A 22,026-nucleotide genomic window follows, 5' to 3' on the forward strand; every position below is an offset into this window, starting at 1 on the left:
TAGAGCTGTGGCTCAAGTGAGCCTGGAGCATAAAAAAGCTCAAGCCCTGTGTTCAAGCCCCAGGACAGCACACACACACACACACACACACACACACACACACACACACACACACACACACACACACTTTTTCTTTTTTTGGTATCAACTTTCATAGAATCCCCAGGCTTGTTAAATTTTTCTGCTACTGTCAGACCCTAGTCCCTACCTTCGTAAGTCATCCCACCTTCTCTTCTCCTTCAACTTTAGCACCCAAACTTTACTTTCAGCTCACTCTAAACTGTTTCCCTTTCATTTCCACAATCTACCATTCGTTTGAGACAGGCTGGGACAGTACAGTGTAGTTCTCATGTACATCTCCTCATTATTACCAGTAGGATGAAGGTCATTAGAATATTTCTTTGCCCTTTATCCTTTTAAATAAAGCAGCTGGCCTGGAGTAGAGCAAACAAGATTTTGATGCTGGTTTGTGAGTCACTAGCACCCGCCTACTTGAGGCCAGGTTCACTAGCTTCACTTGCGGCAACTGTCAAAACCAAGGTCAGCGGCCGAGGCTTTCTTGGTGGCCTTGTCAGCTCACAACAGAAGTGATCAGCCTTCAATTGAGGAAATTGTGGCTGGACATGCAGCAAGGCAGTTCTGCTCCCATCGTCTTCCTGCTGGTGGCTGCGGCGTCTGTGCACGACTGAGCACCTAAGGCAAAGAGGAGCCCATTTGACCTCTAGTCCTGCGAGAATGTTGGGGCAAGTGATCACCCTCACAGTCCTCCTGTTCTTCAAGGGGCAGCAGGGCCAAAGTAAGGAGTTCTGGTCTGGGATGGGGTGGGACTGGCATGGACATGAATTTCATCTCCTCTGGGATCTCAGAGCCTCTACTGTGCTATCTACATGGTCACCTAGGGAACATAGAAGAGCGATGACCGGGAGATTGCCCTGGTCATTTTAAGCCACTGCCAAGGTGTGGCTTTTACTCTGTGAAATGAGATGCCATCCGAAGATTTCTGTAAAGCTGAGGCCCGAGATTTGTGTTCTGGCTTTGCATCCACTATTTCCTCTCCGTGGAGTGCTGCTTCCTGGCTAGCCGTGGGTTTTCTCCTTCACTTTTCCATGGTTTAGCTCGAATAGTACCTTCTCAGTGATGTCTTCCACACAGAAAGTGTCAGCTCTCCCTCTTTTAGCCCCTTATCTTTGGCTCTACTTGATGTTTCTCTGTCATTCTCATGTCCATTTTACCTGATATGCTTATTCATTTTATTTTTTTTAATCTCTCAGTCTTCAACACACTAGAATTCAAGTTATTTGAGAACTTTTTGTTGTTGTTGAGTAGTGTGTGTGTTGTTGTTTTGCTTATTCACTGCTCCCTCAGCATCCATAACAGTATCTGGCACAAATAGATCTTCAATAATTATTTATCGCTACAATAACACCTCTGCTCTATTGCCATTTCCTTCCTGAATCTGTTGTGAGAAGGTCTGGGCTTGGAAGTGAGGTTCAATGGTAAACAAGTGCATGACCCTTTCATGGTGGAGCCTGTACTGTTACTGGAATAAACATGAACACATGACGAGCTGACAGCATCACAGCGAATGCAGACATTCAAATATTTTGATTGAGTGAATAAGTAAATTCTTTTTAGGCACTTGGAGGCAGACTGAGGTAATTTTGGGGGCAGGAAACGTTCAGACCAGTGCAGGGACCTTCAAATTGTGGCCCATAGGTATAGGCCTGGGCTTAGAGTTCACTTCGGTCCATAAATTTAGGTTTGGTTGTCCATTCTGAAGAAACTCCAAAAGGCACGCTGAATCACAGGTGCTTTGGAGTTTAGGTGAGATAAGCAGAGAAAATAATGGGAGCAGGGAAGGGGCAGTGTATCAGCAATTAGCTCTAAGGGAGTTGTCTTTAATTGCAAATGCTCTGATGGATCTTGGTTGGCTCTAAAATGCTGGAGTCATTTGTTCATCTCTTCTTTATCGGATCTCCTCTCCAAGTATGAATGGCTTGAAGCTGGGCATCAGAGAGCGTATGGATTCAGAGAATCCTGTTTACAATGCTACCCTGATGGGAATCCAGCTCTGTAGAAACCACTCCAAACCAGGCCAGACCGTTGTCTTTATAGGCCAGGCCACTCTGTTACATCTTATTAAGGTGTGACATGGGAATGGAAAAGTGCACAAAGTTATATTCTCTCCCATGGTTTACCCTCTCCTTCCTCCACAACTATGACCATGATTAATTTTTTTTATTGTTATTATAAAGTTGATTTATAGAGGGGTTACAGTTACATACATCAGGTGAAGAGTACATTTCTTTTTGGATGATGTCACCCCTTCCCTCTCTGTCAGTTTTTCCTCATACCCCCACCCACAAGTTATATAGTTCATTTTCAGCAGTGAGCACACTACTGCATTTGTTGACCCTTTGTCCCTCCATTTTTTGTGCCTCAGCTTACATTCTCAAAGACATATATACAAAAAGGGCATAAAGAAAAGAAAACACAAAATTTAAAAAATTGTTTACATTTCCTGGTTCATCTTGTTAAATACTGTTTTGTATGATCAGATGTGCATAGGCACTGTGCCTGTTCCTCTTCTAAGAGTGTCCTCCTTTGGTCTCACTGTGTGTGAATGCCTAGAGATCTTTATAATTTATTAAGTCCTAGTATCTTTTAGATATACCTTCTGAATATGAGAGAAATCATATGCCATTTGTCTCTCTGAGCTTGACTTACCTCACTTAACATAATTTGTTCTAGGTATGATCATGAGTTTTGACTTCAACAGCACAGGTTAATCTTCTCTGGGAACAAATAGAATCATATGGCATATACTTCTATGTCCAGCTTCTTGTGTTCAAAATCTTATGAGGCTTTTCTATGCTACAACTTGTAACTGATATTGTAAAATATCAATTGTGGAATGTTCTATTGTATTCCTATTCTGTACTTGATTCATTGTTTTTTATATGCTATTATCATAATGCTGTTGTAAGTCTTTGTGGAGGCAGGACTTTTCTGCTAGAGCAGAATCACAGAGTGTTTGATTCATCTGTAGCAGATGCTGTCCTGCTCTGAAGCAGCTGAAGCAAGAACATTGGGGGTTCTTCAGAGACACTGGCTTTTGTGCCAATGTCCTGCAAATGGGAATTGGAAGTGCATTGATGTGGAGCTTGTAAGGCAAGAGGCCAAAGCCCAGGGGACCACACCCTTGTGGCTCATCTGCTATTTTGTAAGACATTGCTATATGAGAGTCATTTTGGGGGTATTAAATGAAAGACATTCTTGCAGTTATTAATTAAACAGATTCATTAATCCCTTTCTGTATTCCAAGAACTCTGTAAGCTTGTGTGGAGAGTCAGAGAGGAAATATATTGATTCTATAAAAATCTTTCAGTTAGGGCTGGATGTTTGGCTCAGTGGCACAGCCCCTGCCTAGCAAATGCAAAGCCCTGAGTTCAAATCCCTGGATCACCAATAAAGAAATCTTTCAGACATAAGAAAAATAGACAATTACATTAACAACTAACTACAAGGAAAGAAAGAACATGCTGATTGTCACTGACAGGCAAGATGTATTTATAGTAAAAAGGGAATCAAAAGGTGGAGATTTCTTCTCCCTGACTTCAATAATGGTTCCCTAGGAAATGAGGGTAAACAGAACATTCTAGGTAAAGGAAAGGGTAGATTAGGAGCCATGAATGGTGAAGGCAATCATTATCTTGGAGAAAAATATTACAGATAAGATAATTCAGTTAATGGATTCAGGGCCTGGAACATGAGTCAGATTAATTTGTGTGTGTGTTTGTGTGGGGGGAGGGAGAGGGGAGATGCTGAAGCTTTAACTCAGGACCTTGAGTTCTTACTTGGCTTGACCCAAGCTCTCTACTCTTTGAGCCAATGCTCCATTGCTGGCTTCTTGCTAGTTACTTGGAGATAGTCTTTTAGATTTGTCTGCCCAGGCTTGCTTTGAACAGATTTTTGCCTCTTGAGTAGCTAGGATTACAGGTATGAGCCATCAGTTCCTGGCTTCAGATTGATTTTGTAAAAGGAAGGAAGTTGCTTTGTCTGAGGAGAGGAGTTAATAATGTGGTTAGTGTGAAGGGAAGTGGAGGAGAGGAGGGAAGCAGGCTGAGAGTGTAAGCTTGTCATTGCTTTAAGTCTAGCAGCATAAGCCCAAACTGAATTCCTAACATAGCCCTGGCCCCAGTTTTATAACAAAGGGCCTTGAAGAGTTTCATGATAAGGGAAAATAAAGAGCAAACAACCCCCCTAAGAAAACTGTGAAACTACTACCCCCAGTTTTACAACCCACTTAGGTCATGAAGTCCCAGTCACTTCTTTTTAAGGGTATCTCCTAGTAGCCCTAGGTATCTCTTTATCTGATCAGTACCTAATCTCCCAGCTGCTAACTAACTATATGTAATTTTGCAATTTCTGCTTTTAAAAACCCCACTTAACTTCCCCCTGAGATGGAGAGTTCCTTTGTTGTTGGCAATAGCCACCTCTCCAATGACCCAGCCTCAGTAAAGGACCTTCACATTTCTCAGTGTGTGGTGCTCCCATGTTTCCACTGCTCTGGGTATAACAAAACTGAGACAACTTTAGTTGGTCAGCTGAAGTTCTACTGGCTTTGGGACTCTCCCCTGTCCCCTCCTTTGGGGCCTCAGGCCCCTCACCTTCCTCTAATCAGCCACCCAGGAAGCTGAGCTGTCAATGGCCCCTGGCTACCTTTGGAGGCTGCACTGCTGCCATTGCTTCAGGGCTGTTTCCTGATGGTCTTCTGAAGAATTCTGTGCTTGCTGCCCACTTCTTCCTGAGGCTGCAATGACATTTATCACCTATCCTCTGCTCTTCCTCTTACTATTTCTCAACCACCGGAAAAGCCCCCTGCAACTGCTAAGTAGTTCTAACAGCAGTGGCTGTGGCCTTGGGGCCTTCCCTGAGCACCAAATCAGCAGAGGCCCTCTCTTCTGAACGACCACATTCATATGGGTCCTCTTCATCTCTCTCTTTGAGCACAGGAGAACTTGTGTTGAAGTTACCTTTGCATCTTCCCTTTCCTTCTCTTCTCTTCCCTTCCCTCCTCTCCCCTCCACTTTCCTCCCTTCCCCTTCCCGCTTCCCTTTCCCTTCCCTCCCTTTCTCTTCTCTTCCCTCCCCTCCTTTCTTGTCTTCTCTTCTTTTTCCCCAGCTCCTCACATCTCATCTGTGGAAGCTTTGTAAAGTGCCTGTCCAAGTCTTTTGCTATTTGGGGGGTGGGAGAGGGGAGGTAGGGTTGAATCTATTTCCTATTGATTTTGGAAATTCTTTGTATATTCTAGGTCTGAGTTTTTAATCAAACATGTTAGAGTTATGAGTCTTTAATCAAACATATTGTAGTACAATGTTGGCGATGTTTGTTCTACATAGCCACTGTGTTAAGGAACATGGCTTCTACTTTCTTCAGGGCTTTTAGAATCAAGGGAGTTGACAAATTTCACAGAATTTTAATTTGTCTATGGAGATGGTCATGTCATCTTTGTCCTTTATTTTCTCTATGTATTATATAGTATGGCTATTCATTTGCATATGTTGAATCATCTTTGCATCTCTTGGATGAAGCGAACTTTATCGAATACAATCTATTTAACATGTTACATTCAGTTTGCAAGTATTTTATTGAGACATTTTGCATTGTGTTCATCAAGAAAATTAGTCTATGATTTCCATTTCTTGTACATGTGTCTTTATCTGGTTTTAGTATAAGTGTAATACTTCATAGCCTTCCCTTCTTGTTTGTTGGAGTAGTTTAAGGAAGTTTGTCTTCTTTAAAGATCTGGTGAATCTGTCTAGTCCTGAACTTTTCTTTGTGGGAATATATTACTATATCAAACTCATTGTTTGTTATAGGTCTAAGTTGTTTAAATCCATTTGGTTTAATTTGGGGAGGTCATATGAATGTAGATATTTATCCATCTAAAATAGTTTTTCCACTTTATTGGAATATGTAGTTTTGGAATATTCCCTAATTGAGCATTTCCTGAGATAAGCCCTTTATCATCCTTAAATTTATTAATTTAGGTCCTCTTCCTTAACTAAGACTTGACTTGTTTATCTTTCCAAAGAACCAATTTTTGGTTTCATTGATTCTTTTTTTTTTGGCCAGTCCTGGGGCTTAGACTCAGGGCCTGAGCACTGTCCCTGGCTTCTTCTTGATCAAGGCTAGCACTCTGCCACTTGAGCCACAGTGCCACTTCTGGCCATTTTCTGTATATGTGGTGCTGGGGAATCGAACCCAGGGCCTCATGTATACGAGGCAAGCACTCTTGCCACTAAGCCATATCCCCCAGCCCTGGTTTCATTGATTCTTCGTATCATCTTTTAGCCTTCATTTTGTTAATGTCTGCCCTGACATTTTGTTAATGTCTAACTTGATCTATATTAACTCTCTCTGTTGATTTTCAGTTTGGCTTGTCTTTGTTTTTCGAGTTGTATCATTAGGTTATATTTTTGAGATCTCTTTGATTTGTGTGTTTGTGTGTGTGTGTGTGCATGCGCGCACACACGCGCTGGTATTGGGCCTTGAACTCAGGGCCTGAGTGCTGTCCCTTAAGGTTTTTGCTCAAGGCTATGTTTTGAGTTTTTTTTCCTTCTCAAAGCTGTACTTCCAGCTTTTGCTGGTTAGAGATAAGAGTCTAACAGATCTTCTTTTCTAGGCTGGCTTTAAATTGCAATGAACAGATCTCAGCCTTCTGAGTATCTAGGATGATAGGCATGAACCACTAGTGACTGTATTTGTGCAGGTATTCTTGATCAAATTCAGGGCCTTGCACTCAGGCTTCACTTTGCTTATTCATACCTGGTGCTCTACCACTTATGTTATGCCTCCAGCTTGAGTCTTTACTAGTTAATTGGGGATGAAGTGTCATGAAGTTTTCTTTCTAGGCTGGCTTTGAACTATGATTCTCTGATTTCAGCTTCCTGAGTAGCTAGGATTATGACACGAATCACTGGTGTTAGTGTTCTTGGATTTTTCGTTTTAAATGTTGGCACTATATCTGTAAACTTTGCCCTTAGTACTGCCGTTGCCATGTCCTGCAAATTCTGGTACGTTGTGTTTTCATCTAGGAATTTAAAATTTTTCCTCTGATCTCTTCAATGACCTTCTTCAATGATCATTCAAAAATTTATTGCTCAGTTTCCTTGTGTTGTATATTTTCTGGCTTCTCTTGATATTGATTTCTAGTTTGAACCCATTGTTATCTGTTAACATGAAGGAAGCCATTTCAATTTTCTTTCATTTATTAAGACTTTTATTATGTCTGAAATTAGGATCCAATTTTGAGACAATTTCATCAATTGCTGAGAAGAATGTGTATTCTGCATGGGGTGGAATATTCCATAGGTGCTCATTGAATATATTTGATATATAGTGGAATTTTAAAGATTTCTGTTGATAGTTTTGTCTTGAGGACCTACTTATTGATTAAATGGGGTGTTGAGGACAACAACTCTCATGGTATTGGGGCTTATCCATGCTTTTATGTCCAGGAGTGTTTGTTTTATGAAATTAGAAGTATGCATATGCACCTTCAGTGCATATGTGTTTACAATGGTATCACCTTGATCCATTGTTCTCTTTATCAACACAGATCCACTCTCTTTATCGTTGCTGACTAATTCTCAGCTAAAGTCTGTGTTGTCACTTACAAGCATAGCTACTTCTGCTTACTTTAAGGTTCCATTTGCTTTTCCATCCTTTCACTTCAAGGCTGTGTTTGTCATTACCATAAAATATATTTACGGTAGGCAACAAATATGTGGATCTTGTTTTTTTAGTTCCATCTGCCAGTCTTTAGATTGGAAAATTAAGATTGTTAATATTTAGAGTTACTATTGAAAGCTATGTAATAATTTCTCTCACCCACTATCCACACCCAGATGCCTTCGTCCTCAGTCTCCTGAGTACTGGGATTACAGGTTTATGTCACCATTCCTGACTTGCTTTTATTCCCAAAGGACATATAATAATTGTATATATTTGTGGGGTATATATTTCAACAATTGCCACAGCTATCACCTCAGACACATTTCTTTGTTCTGGGAACATTGAAAATCTTATTTTTATAGGAATTATCAAAACCCTATTTTCAAATATTCAAATGTGAACAGCAGCTCTTGTTAGTTTAATGTGCTGCAGAACATTGGAAGTTATTCTTCCTATTAGCTTCACCTTTATATGTATTAATTCTCTTTCCATTCTTCTCCCAAGCCCTTTCCAGTGTTCAATAACTAACATTCAGTTCTCTGCTTCTATGATACCCAACTTTTAGGTATCATATATAAGTGAGATCATATGGTATTTGTTTTTCTCTGCCTGTCTTATTTTACCTAACCTAATGTTTCTGAAAGTGAGTGAATGCCATTATTGTTTTATGGCCAAAGAATATTTGTGTGTGTGTGTGTGTGTGTGTGTGTGTGTGTGTGTGTGTGTGTGTGTAGCTGGATTGATTCTATAAGTGCAAGTGTCTATTTGATTTCATTTGAATATGTACCCAGTTGTGGGATTGCTGGATCATGTTGCAGTTCTATTTCTAGTCTATTGAGGAATATTTATACTATTTCCACAACAGTTGTAGTAGAAGGATGCTTTATATCCAAATGACAATAGAGGGAGTCATATTAGGTATGATATTTATAGCATTGTTATTAAAACTATTGTTTAGATGGTAGACATGAGGGCACATGACTGTCATTCTTCTTCATGACTGAATATTTCATTGTATATGCATATCACATGTATTTACAAGAGACACATTTTCATTTTAATTAGCATAAATAAATTGTACAAAGGGTTTTCATTGTAATATTTGCATACACACATATAATTTTTGATCAAATTCCTTCTTCCTTCATCCCTCCCTCCCTCCCTCCATTCCCCCTTCCTCTTTCTCTCTGCCTTTCTTTTTCATGGTGTTATTAGAGCTTAGCTCAGAGTCTCAAGATTGCTATAAAGGTTCTCTACCACTTGAGCCATGTCTGTAGCCCTTAACTCCCACATTTCCCCCCTCCCCTTATGCCACATATTCTTTATCCACTCATCAGTTGATGAGTAATTAGCTACTTTGAATTGTGTCACAATAAGTACCAGTGTGCAGGTATTTCTATTTTATCTTGACATTCCCTTAGATATATGCCTAAAAATTGTATAGCAAGATCATATAGTAGTTCTATTTTTAGGTCTTTGAAGAACTTCCATTCTGATTTCCATAGTGGGTATGCTATAGTGCTAAAGGTTCCATCCCACACACATTCCTCTTTCTTTCTTTCTCTCTCTCTCTCTCTTCCCTTCTCTCTCCCTCTCTCCCTTTTGCTTTCTCCTTCCTTCTTTCCTTGCTCCCTCCCTCTTTCTATCTCCCTATCTCCCTCTCTCTCTCCCTCTCTCCTTTCCTTCCTTCCTTCCTTCCTTCCTTCCTTCCTTCCCCTTTCTCTCTCTCTCTCTCTTTCTCTCTCTGTCTCTCTTTCTCTAGATATGAACTCAGACTCTCATATTTACTTGGCTTGCTTGTTAGCTGGTATTCTACCATTTGGGTTACACCTCTAACCTTACTTTTTGCTGGTTATTTTTGGAGATACCATTCTGCCAGCTGTTTGGTGTGGGCTAGCTTTGAACTTTGATTCCCTTGATCTCAATCTCTTGAGTAGTTAGAATAACAGGTGCGAGCCACCAGTATCTAGCTTTCTTTCTTTCTTTCTTTCTTTCTTTTTCCTTTGTCAGTCCTGGACCTTGAACTCAGTGCCTGAGCACTGTCCCTGGCTTCTTTTTGCTCAAGGCTAGCAATCTGCCACTTGAGCCACAGCGTCACTTCTGGCCATTTTCTTTTTCTTTTTTTTTTTTTTTTTTGGGCCAGTCCTGGGCCTTGGACTCAGGGCCTGAGCACCATCCCTGGCTTCCTTTTTGCTCAAGGCTAGCACTCTGCCACTTGAGCCACAGCGCCACTTCTGGCCGTTTTCTATATATGTGGTGCTGGGGAATCGAACCCAGGGCCTCATGTATACGAGGCAAGCGCTCTTGCCACTAGGCCATATCCCCAGCCCCATTTCTGGCCATTTTCTATGTGGTGTTGAGGAATTGAATCCAGGGCTTCATGTATACGAGGCGACTGCTCTTGCCACTAGGCTATATTCCCAGTCCCATACCCAGTTTTCTTGATAGTAGCTTTTGAGACTTGGATGAAATGGAACTCTAATGTGATTTGCATTTCCTTATGGCTAAGGATGTTGACATTTATTCATGTGGTATTTACTGTGTATTTACTCTGAAAACTATTTGTTTAATTCACTTGCTAATTGGATTTCTAATTTGTTAATTGGATTATTATTTTGTTGTTGTTTGGTTGTCTGAGCTCTTTATATACTTTAGATATTAATTCTTGGTCAGATAAGTGGCATGCAAAATTTGCCTCTCATTAAATATGCTGTCTCATTACTATGATAATTGCAGAAGTATTCTAATTTATGCAATAATCTCATTTGTTACTTATTTATTGAGCTAATGAATTACATTCAAATAGTTATTGCTTAGATCTTTAAGTATTTTCTGGCAATAGTTTCAAAGTTTCTGGTGTTGAACTATTTTAAATTTCTTTTTGTGCAGGGTAACAGGGGCTTAAGTTCAGTCTTTTACACATGTGTATCAAGTTTTCCCAACATTGTTTAAAGCAGCTGTATTTCTTCAATGTATGATTGCTTTTTGTTTTGTTTTTCATCTTTGTTAAGAATCAGATGGCTGGGCTGGGAATATGGCCTAGTGGCAAGAGTGCTTGCCTCGTATACATGAGGCCCTGGGTTCGATTCCTCAGCACCACATATACAGAAAATGGCCAGAAGTGGCGCTGTGGCTCAAGTGGCAGGGTGCTAGCCTTGAGCAAAAAAGAAGCCAGGGACAGTGCTCAGGCCCTGAGTTGACGGCCCAGGACTGGCCAAAAAGAAAAAAGAATCAGATGGCTGTAGCTGTCTATTTTTGTTTTGGGGTCTTCTATTCAATTGGTCTATGTGTCTATTTTTATGCTTGTACCATGTAATTTTTGTTACTATAACTCTGTAGCATTATTTGAGGTCAGGGATTGTGATATCTCCAGCACTGCTTATTTTTTCCAGGATAACTATCATAGTCTCTTATGCTTCCACATTAATTTTGGGACAAATTTTTCTATATCTGTGAAGAATGACATTGGGGTTTTTAAAAATAAGCACTGCATTGAGAGATTCTAGATATTGTGAGTGGTCTGTGGGCTCTTTCAGACTAGAGGACAGAAGTGGAGAGAAGGAGAGGCAGATAAAAATACTTTAAACTTTGCTTAGGCTGTGGGCTCTTTGTCCTCTTTTCTCACATTAAAGGAAGTCACATCTTATGGTGCCTGCTGGTCAGGCCTCAGACACTTCCTGCCACTTTCTTTAAAGCAGTGGTAATAGAGTTTGGATTCTCCTTCCTAGAATGCCCAGATTCTACTGACCACCGTGTGATCAGCCTCTCTGGAAAGCCTATCAAGCTTGAACATCCCAAGCCACAGCCAAAGACACAGATATACTCTGTTGAATGGAAGATGCAACTGCCCTTGAAACCTTCTGTGATACTGACTTCTTGGAAGAATGATTCTAACTTGAAGAATTTGCAGAATAATCTCCAAAATACAACTATTTTTGACAGCAAGGACTTAAGTTTTCTCATCGAAAGCGCTAAACCACAGAACAGCAGTCTGTATATACTGGAGGTCACCTACCATTCTGGGCTTGTTTGCCCCCTGTCCTTCAATGTATCAGTATTGGGTGAGTTTCCAAGACTGCTCATCCACACATCCTTCTGGTTCCTGGATGATTTGTACTTTGCAGTACCTTTCTGACCATAATCTCTACTTCCAGATCATGTTGAGAAGCCAAAACTTTTGTGGCAGTGGACGGCCCTTGATGAAAGGGTATGTCAAGTGTCTCTGTCCTGCCTGGTCTCCAGAGATGATTATGTGAGTTACACTTGGTACAGAGGGAATGAGGTGATTGCCACACAAAGGAACTATACCTATGTGGAGGATCTGATGGATGACAGTGACCCGCACACGTATACCTGCAATGTCAGCAACCTTGTCAGCTGGGACAGTGATACCCTCAACCTCACCCAGGGCTGTCTGAGAGGCCCCTCGAGTAAGTAGAGCACTTAAGCCTATAACAGCATTTGAAATTGTTGGCACACACAACCAGGCTTGATTGTGAGATCCTTTAGCTTCTTCCCTCAATGCCTTGTAACCCTTCCTTAGCAAGGATCTGGCCTCTGTGTCTGTCTGTCTGTTTGTTTGTTTTTAAAGCCAGGCTTATATTTGTCTAGGCAAGAATTCTATCATTTTTCCTCCACATAGGGAATGCCTACTTATTCAATGAGGACTATAATGGCTTCTGACCATTATCTTCTGACTGTGAGAGACTTACAAAGACCTGCTTCCTCCTGAGTGAGAATTTACCTCAAGCCAAATAATTTCCAAGGCAGTAATGATATACACAACAAAGCCCTAGGTCAGTGGGCACCTCAGGAAAGTCACAGGCACCTAGGAGAGTTCTGGGCTTATTGCTTATTCAGAGAGTTGCCTAGGTTAAATTTGCATCTGTTTTTATTAGATAAATAAGGACTTCACGTGCCACCAGACTTGGCATTAAAGGAAATAAAATAACCACAGCATTTCTAATGAAAAGAAATACTTGCAAACAAAAAAGAAACAAGCGAGGCTGAAGAAAGGTGTGTGACAAGGACATGGGCTTTGGCCCATGACAATCATGGTTTCATCGTTCTTTAGTTTTGAGATCCCAGGCTGAGTCATTAACCTTGGAGAGTTTTCATTTTTGCTCTGTATAAAAATGGGATTGCTGAGAGGATTAAATGAGATTATTGTCAAGAGCTAGTTAATTAGTACCTAGAAAAACACTAAGTTTTTCCTTTCCCTTCCTGTCAGTGGGATTGTGCATCAGGCTGCATGTGTAACCTAAAGGTAAATGTAGATGTTCACCTGAGGAAGAGCAGTGGAGCCAGAAAAAATCAGGAAGGTAAAATGGAAGACTTTCCTGGTACATAGTAGGTGTGTAACAAATGTCTGTTGAGTTAAAAACCACAGATAAAACATGCTTTATATACATCACAGTACATAATTAACCCCCACAGGTAGATAACATTTCCTTTGTACAGGTGAGAAAAATTGAGGCTCAGAGCACTAAATAAACAGCAAAAAGCTTCCAGAATTTATTGTCTGGACCAGACCTGTCAACTATTAGTATCTGACATCCCTCAGGGGATGTCACTCAACTGTGTAGAAAGGCAACCTTGATGGTGAAGTCATAACATATGAGGCCAGCCACACCAGCAAGGAGAGTTTTGTTTTACTTTGTGTCAGTACTGGGGATCGAACTTGGATCCTCTATCAGTTGAGTTACGCCCCCAGCCCATTTTATTTTATTTAGTTTTGTTTCATTTTGTTTTATTATTTTTAGTTAGGGTCTTGATAACTTTTGTCTGGGTTAGCTTTGAACTCATGATCCTCCTGCCTTTGGAATAGCTAGGATTACAGGCCATCAAGTCTTGGGTAGGGAATGGGTTTTGAGACAGTCCCCACAGCTGTGAGAAGCAAGAAGAGAGGGAGTGAGGACTCATTTCTTTTGCATTCTGTATCCATCAGAATCCCAATTTCTGCTCTGTCTGGTGATCATCCTGATTCTAGTCATACTGTTCGTTGGAACCCTCACTGGCTGGTATGTGTGGAAGCAGAAGAGAAAGCAATCACGTAAGTGCCATGGCCTCAAAGGGAAACTGGTCCCTGAGGCATCAGATGCCCTGTGTCCAGTAGAATGGGCCAGCATGCACAGCATCTCCTCTTCTCTGAGGAGTTTGGGGTACGTGTACATGGTTCAGGGAGGGCAGCCAGTGGCTGTAAGGTCCATTCTTTAAGTTCATACCTGCTGTGGTGGCTTCAGGATATTTACAGGCTGATGCCCAGTATGTAGATTTATGTGCAGGTGCTGAGTTTGATGGAAGGATGTCAGGGGGAGGTACTCCACTGTGCTCTTTGTATATTGTGGAAGAGCACTAACCTATCTCCTTTCTAGAGTCATTCTCAAGGTCTTGGTAGAAGTGTGAACTGTCAGAAGTGGAGGCCTGAACAAGAGATTCCCTGGAGATTTTTGAAGTGCTGTTCTTTGCTTCCTTCCTCCAACAGAGACCAGTCCCCAAAGAATTTTGACAGTTTATGATGATGTCCAGGACCTGCGAGTCAAGAGGAATCAAGTATGACACTCTAGGGGGCTCTCTCAACTGATCTGGATGATGTTCTTTGGAGAATGGCCATTCAGAATAGGGTGTCAAAGAGAAGTGGACAATTTTCCTTTCAAAGTGATGCTGAGCCTTCTCCCATTGATTTCCCTACTGTTTCATAGCTCTAGTTATAGAGGAAAAGGAAAAAAGTAAGGGATCAGGAAAGATGAAAATGAGGGAGAAATAGTGGCAGCATTATAATAATGGTGCGGCATTATACCTGCTGAGAAGGGATGGAACACAACTCCCAGATTGCACCATGACATCCTCATTTCTGCTCAGTCTCGCCAGTTGGGCTGTGTGGGCTCTCTCTCTCTCTCTCTCTCTCTCTCTCTCTCTCTCTCTGTCCCTCGACTTCCCCTCGCTTGGTGGGGGGAAGGGGCTTGTCCGCCCCTTCCTGGGTGGTCCATTATCGCTCATGCGGGGCGATGGCCACGGGTAGCCTCGGTGGCATGTGGTCGCAGGGTGCCCCAAAGCCGCCAAGAACGACACAGACGCGTGGGTCCCTGGAGAAAACCTCTAGGGCTTCTGTTTATTCAAATGAGGAGCCTCCCTGATATACTCCAAAGGCGGGCACAAGAGAGGGGCCCCGATTGGTCCCAAGGGGCTGTCCTTCAAGTGACGTCAGACTTCCTTCTCTTCCTGTTAAAGACAGGAAGGGGAGGGACAGGCTGAGGTCAGCTGTGGCCCCTTAAAGGTGCAGCTGACCCCAACAGGGCTGAGTGCTAGGACTGCAACCCTCTTCTATTTATTCTTAATTACTTACTTCTTAATTTACTTCTGTGGATCCCTTAAGCATTATCCAAGCTGGGAGGCATGATCACGCAAAGCATACATTATGTAGCTGATACATGGGTCTGTGGTGATAGTCTTTTGGGAAGAAGAGGCACAAGTCTGGCTGAGGTGTTAGAGGGAGAAATCAGTTTGGTTGAGAGCCAGTGGACCAGAGGATTCTTCAGCGACCTCTCTCCAGCTCACTATAGGCAATGACCAGCTCTTTCAGTCAATCAAGTATATAGCCTCTTTTTCCCGAGTGAAAATGCTTTAGATGGGGTAAAACAAGAGAATCACAGGAGAAAAACTCCATTTAGAGCAATGGAAATCTCTTGGGGATTCAGTTTAAGTTGCCTTTAACTTGGAGGGTTGACCTTGACTGGCTTCTGTCAACTTGGCCTCTCTCCATTGTCCCCCAGTTTTGTCATGATAGCCTAAATCCCAAGTTTCATGTGGTTTCACTTGGACCCAGCTCCCACCTATCTGAAACAATTCACCTGGGCTTGGGCAGAAGAGAAATAAAAAAAACTCCCATTTCACAAGAGATTCCCCTGACCCTAGCTGCCAATGATGGCTTGCATTTCTCTGCTTCTCAGCTTTTTCTTGCTTCTGGGAAGTTCAGTTTCCATCTTGGCTGGTGAGCCCTTCTGGCTCTCCACCCAGAGCCACCATACTAGCACTATGCACCTAGGGATATGCAAGATAAAAATATTTTCCCCTCTACTCTCTTACAAGGGAAAAGTCCAAGAGGAGGGGAACAGGAAAGGCCCAATACCCTGGCCCTTGGCCTTGGAGCCAGGGCTCCACCCAGCACTGGAGCCACTCAGAGGCTGGTTTGAGGCCAAGAAATTAGTCACTAAGGCTGTATCTTGAAGAGAAACTTTAAAAGTGATGAGTCCTAAAAAGGTTTAAACCCTCTGACTTTCAGTGCCTCTAGGAATGGCTCAATTACAACCCTACCTGCTGTTCTGTCCACTGTCAGTGCTTATATAACAGGAGGGTTTCTAAGTTACTGAAGTGAAGGCAAAGGCACAGATTCCTTTGGGCAAGTGGCTTGAATCCTGTCACATCTGTGTGGTTCCTTACTTCTGATACTGCTCTACCACAAATTGCTCTTCCTCCTGTCTCTTCTCATTCTGAGGTGTCCAATAATGAGGCTCTCTCCAGTCCTACCACCACTTTTCTCCTGGGGCCTCCTTTTCTTTGTGCTATCTTTCTACTCATTCCAAAGCTGTATAGACTCTGCTGCCTGCTCTTGTCACCTCATGTGTCAAACTGTTCCTTTTACAGAAGCAGAATGAGGTACAGAAATCTCCTGGAGAAGGGACTACCATCTACTCTATGGTCAGGCTCCAGGTACAACTCTGGTTTCTCTAATCCATTCCATTCCATATCCATATCCATGGGGCTTCCTAATTCCTCATCTCAAACTCATACCCTTGAATGGCAGAATGAAATTTTAGTGCTCCCCAGGCCCAGAAGACAGTGTCACCACTGGTGCATTAACAGGTTATCTGGGGTAGTGTGTTCCGGAGTGTCTTATAAGACACAGCTGAGAGCCCAGTGCAGGCACTCATCCTTCTCTCATACCTGCCAAGGGGCCTGGCCCACCTTGTTACAGGACCTCACTTTTGTTGTCTCTATAGATAATTCTAATAATCGGAGTCTTTGTACTATTTGTCTCTTTTACCCATTAAAACTATTTTCAGGGCTATGGCTCACACCTGTAATCCTAGCTAACCAGGAGGCTGAGATCTAAGGACTGAGGTTCAGAGCCAGCCTGGGCAGAAATGCCCATGAGACTCTTATCTCTGATTAACTAGCAAAAATCTAGGAAGGGAGATATAGATCAAGTGTTAAAGTGCCAGCCTTGAGTGAAAAGCCAAGTGAGAGGCCCTGACTGAGTTCAAGCTCCAGTACTGGTACACAAAAACAAACAATTATTTTCAGGAAAGAATTGACATAGTAGTCCTTTTATCTTATTTAGACTTAACAGTAAGTTCATTTTCTTAATAAATCTTCCACAGTAGCTCCATAATGTAGAGTCCTAATACTTCATAGTTTAAACCCTCTATCACAGATGAGGAAACTGAGAAACAGGTTAACTAAGATGTGTAAGACCATATACCTGGGTAGTGGCAAACCTGAGCCAAGGCTTTTAAATTTGCATTCTACCTCTTTCTATACTGGCTCTAATATCCTAAGACTACAGAAATTTTCTCACCCTTTAGTATTGATAGCTAAGATGACTTTATTGAGAAATGAGGCTGGGAAATCTCTTTCAAGGGAAAGACTACGTTCTATCAGCTGGTGATCAAAGTGGAAGGTCAGGAGCAACAATGCTCTCTCAAGCTTTTTGGATGCACTATGTGGTCAAGAAAATGAACGATAAGCATAATTAATATCTGCCAACTTTCTGGCTTGGGCCACACTGATCTCTTGGCAGAGGAAAACAAGAAGTCTTGATTAGCCTGTACTGTGGAAATCATCTTCCTCTTCTCTGGCAAATGAAAAGTGACGATGGTGTTACCTGTCCCAAGGTATTACCTGTCTCAAGGGACACTTCTTCCAGGCCCTGTGTTATCAAAGAGAAACATGAAGCTGTTGAAGGAAAATTTAGCTGTTCAGAAAAAATATCCTAGAGATTCTGGGGTTTGAATCCTACCTTTCTTGTATATACACTGTTTTGATTTGGAATTTTCAGTCTTCCATACCCTCATCTGTGGTAGGAAAAATTCTGGTCTTTTCCACATTATAGGAGTAGAATAAGAATTAGGAGAGAATACATACACAAGACTCATGCTCTATACATAGGAAGTGTCATTAGTAATATCATTTAGGTTGACAGACCTCCTGGCCTGGTTAGTCTCTGGTTCTTTTCACTAGCACAGCTTTTACCTAGGCAGGGTTAAAGCAGACAGAGGGATGGATGTTATAATCTTCTTAGGATTGTGTTGGATTTCAGTTTCTGAAATGCTTTTATTTGTCTTTTAATTAGTCTTCAGCTTCCACATCAGAAGAAACTACAAAAACGTTATATTCAGTGGTACAGAATTCTCGGAAGGTGAGTCTCATCCTCTGGGGATGCAGATGTGTATTTTACATGCGCACATGTGGGTGTGGTTGCAGAATGTGTGTGCAAGCCCAATGAGTTGTCCTCCATTGTGTATGTCTGAGCAGCTTCTTTTAAATGCTACTGGACCAAGAAGGAGAAGTTGCCTTTCTGGTTCTGGTCAAAGAAAAAGAATAGTTGTGAGGCTCTGAAAACCATGGATTATAGGGTTTTCTAGGAGCCCTTGAAGGAGGCAAAGGATGGGATAAAAAAAGATATCTTTTGTGTAATGATTGAAAGATCCTTAGTAGGCCAGCTGGGGCTGTGGTGAGAGAGATACTGGAATGTTTTTCCATTATCCAGTATTGCCTAGAGTTGGAGAAGTGGAGTACAGTAGAGAAACACAATGTGGATTTCCAGGGATCAAAAGTTCTCATTAGTCCTCTGATGGTGAAGGCTTCTGGACTGGAGTAGCCATCATGGTCCACTCAAAGCTTTCTCCAAGCTCAGCTCATAGCTTAGGTATGTGCTTGGGACCACTGCAATGAATATCCTAGGGCCCATGCTCATGTGTGTGTGTGTGTGTGTGTGTGTGTGTGTGTGTGTGTGCGTGTGTGTGTGCGTGTGTGTGTGTCTGTGTGTGTGCGCACACGCTGGTCCTAGGGCTTGAACTCCAGGTGTGGGTGTTGTCCCTGAGCTCTATCACTTGAGCCACAGCTCCAGGACTTTTCCTGCCCTGGCTGGCTTCACGCCACAATGCTTGATCTCAGCCTCTTGAATACCCAGGATTGCAAGTGTGAGACACTGGCAGGCCACTCCATGCTCATCTTTTTAACTGGTGTAGAAGGGGATGGGGAGAGAAGGTGTTGCCATGATTGAGCCATGGGATGAAATTATAAGCTGGAACATGGCAGAGCAAGCAGGAAGTTGGGACTCCACAAAACTGTAGACGGCCCTACAGATCAGGTTTTGTGTCTTTGAAGGGGTTTAGGATAAGTTTTCCAATATTTCACACAGTTTTTTTTTTTCCACCAAGTCATTCAACCAACTTAGATCCCATCATGAGAGCTATTTATAAGACCTTAAGACATTTTCAGGTGCCAGATTTAAATGCTTTGGTATTCCATTATGAAATCTCTACCCACTACTGAAATGCTTCTTAGAGCCAATGATACGTATTTATTTTTAACTTTCTGAATTTCTATTTTGGATTTAAGAAGAAGAATTGTAGCCCTTCTGTGACTTGCACCATCTATGAAGAGGTAAGATTCTGGAACTCCTACAAATGAGTTTAGCAAGGTCTGGTTGCAAAGGGTACAGTTATGAAAGGGTCATCCATTGACTCTCAGAGGTGTAGGGATTGTAAGGCTCCTCCAATCCAAATGAAGACATGGGAGCCCCAGAAGAGTACAGATCTAAACTGAGTTTACACAATGTGGTTATGTTTGACTACTAAGTAGCTTGGATTCTAAATTAAGGCGTTGTTCAAGCTGTTTCTAGGCTATGGAGTACAAATGACATCTTCCTTGAAAGAGTACATGTGGGGGACACAGAGAAGGGCTGAAGAGGGGGAAATAAGAGTTTCTTAAGTCAACTAGTGGTTAGGAACCATTGGGGGAGGAGGGTGAGCTTAAGCTTCTGTTGAGGTGACCATTGAGCTCAGCAGCTGAATGAATTCTTATGTATAAAGCAATCTGCTTGTGTCTTCACATGAATGTGGTCTTATTAAGTGCTCACATATCAGCTAGCTATTATCCTACTCCTCTCCTCCTGCTCCTTACCTCCCATGCTTTGTGCTGCTGGGGATTAAACTCAGGACCACTTGCATATACTAAGTACACCACTGAGCTACATCCCTAGCCTTTATGCTTCTCATTTATATTTAGAAAAATAAACACATGGGAATTATCCCCCTCATTAGCCTATATGATACCTAAGCCTCCATCTTTATCTGATAAAAATGTCTTTGAAAGCTGGGCACCAGTGACATCCTAATCCTAGCTTCTGGAGAGGCTGAGATCTGAGGATTGTTGTTCCAAGCTAGTCCAGGCAGGAAAACTGGAAGGGGTGCTGTGACTCAAAGTGGTTGAGTACTAAACTTGAACTAAAAAGCTCAGGGAGAGCACCCAGTCCTGAGTTCAAGCCCTATAACTGACAATAAAAAGTCTTTGGTCCCAGAGGAGAGGCTGAGTATTTACCTTCAGGATCATTAGCTCTTCAGTGACAGTCCAACGTTAGAGCCAACAGAGTAGTGCAGGGCGGTAAAGGACACTGTGGGCCAAGTGATGTGAGAGATCACGAAGCTGCATTGTGTAGTTGAAAGAGCACTGGAATCAGAGCAAGAAGAACTGAGTTGAAAAGCATATGAAGTAAAAAGAGTCTGAGCCTCATTTTCTTAATGTATGTGGTGGGGATAATAATCCACATCCCATGGGAATCTTACAAAAATCTTCAGGTGTGAGAGTCTGAAAGATTCCCCTTTTCTTCTGCAGGTTGGAAAGCAATGTCCCAAGGCTCGAACCCCTGCCCGACTGAGCCAAAAGGAACTGGAGAGCCTTGATATTTATCCCTAAGTGCTGCAGCCCATCTTGCCTTTGTATATACATGCTCTGGGAATCAGCACAACAGATGATGTGATATGCATCTCTATGAACAAATTCATCAATGGAAATAATACAGACATATACTCAGGGTTTATATTTTGTTTAGAAAAGGATTTCCAACAGCCCCTACAAGAACAAGATTGTTAAATAATGTCTTCCAAGTTGTAGACCAGACAAGCATGGGTGGAGAGCTCAGGCTGGTCACATTCTGACATCTTTTGTCTATAAAGCTCTATGAACACGTAGAGTAGAGCTACCCTCCTTCTGTTTCTAACCTGTTCCATTTCTGGTTCCTCCCCTTGCTCAGAATCACTTTTCAAAGCAAGAGCAAGGAAAGACATGGTGACTCCAAGAAAGAGGAAGCCACTTTCCCCCATCAGGCCTTGCTGGTGGCTGTGACTTGGCTGGCAGCTCTTGCTGGGAAGCAGAGCCTGGTACTCCTCTTCCCCATTTTGTACCTCTCCTTCTGACCAATTGACTCTAAGGGGCAGCAAGGCAGGAAGGAGAGGTGATGCAGAACCAGTCCATCTTGGAATAGAAAATCACCCAGAGTATATATTATCCTGGTAACTGGGAGATTGAGACCAGATTTATCTACAGTGTGATGTTTGATTGACAATGACATCTTATTAGCTATCTATTTTATGTTATTTATAGGAGCATCCTCTCAGAAGCCACATTCTATTTAAGTTCTCAGTCTGTTGGATGCTCCCACAGTATACCTGAGGGAGGGCTCAGATAGTTGAGAACTGAAGATGAGGAAGATGCTATGCTGGGTTCCCTGTGTTTTTAAGCCAATCCTGTCAGCAAATCTGTGGGGATCAAGCTCTAGAGTCTTACTAAGATCAAGGAAAAGATGAGGGTGAACTGGAGGGTTTGCACTGAGACTTCAGCAGATGATATCGCTTAGAAAGTGGTTCTTCAATTGTTTTCACCCTGCATTTAGCATACAAATTTAATATAAAATTTTTATGTTATACAGAGGCAGTCTGAATCCTTTGCCTGGATTGAATTTATGCTTCTTCTCTACACTCAATTTTTATCTCTGCGTCAGCCAAAGGCACTTGTGGGTAATAAGTTAACACACATCTGTTAAATTCTGCTGGGTTGGGTCTGACTTTGGGGTGAAGTACTAATCCTTGTTCACATTGTGGCAGCAGAAACCCAGGCACTTGGGCCCATGAATCTCATGAAGACAACCAAGGCATGTACTCACTCTTTCCCAGTTCCCATCCCTCACCCTGGAGACATGGCCAGGCTAGCTTCTTCCTAGAAACA

At 42.1% G+C, this 22,026-nt stretch overlaps 1 protein-coding gene across 1 annotated transcript; it reads left to right on the forward strand.

Moving 5' to 3' along the window:
• Positions 1–642: 642 nt before the first annotated feature.
• Positions 643–21,608, forward strand: Cd244 (CD244 molecule). The gene is made up of 9 exons (XM_048357070.1): positions 643–796; positions 11,469–11,801; positions 11,895–12,170; positions 13,688–13,792; positions 14,225–14,292; positions 16,384–16,449; positions 18,092–18,157; positions 19,363–19,407; positions 20,638–21,608. The coding sequence occupies exons 1-9, from the start codon at positions 736–738 to the stop codon at positions 20,716–20,718; spliced, it is 1,101 nt and encodes a 366-aa protein (XP_048213027.1). The 5' UTR covers positions 643–735; the 3' UTR covers positions 20,719–21,608.
• Positions 21,609–22,026: the final 418 nt, after the last annotated feature.

Source organism: Perognathus longimembris, chromosome 11 (genome assembly GCF_023159225.1).
Source record: "Perognathus longimembris pacificus isolate PPM17 chromosome 11, ASM2315922v1, whole genome shotgun sequence".
Lineage (NCBI taxonomy): Eukaryota > Metazoa > Chordata > Mammalia > Rodentia > Heteromyidae > Perognathus > Perognathus longimembris.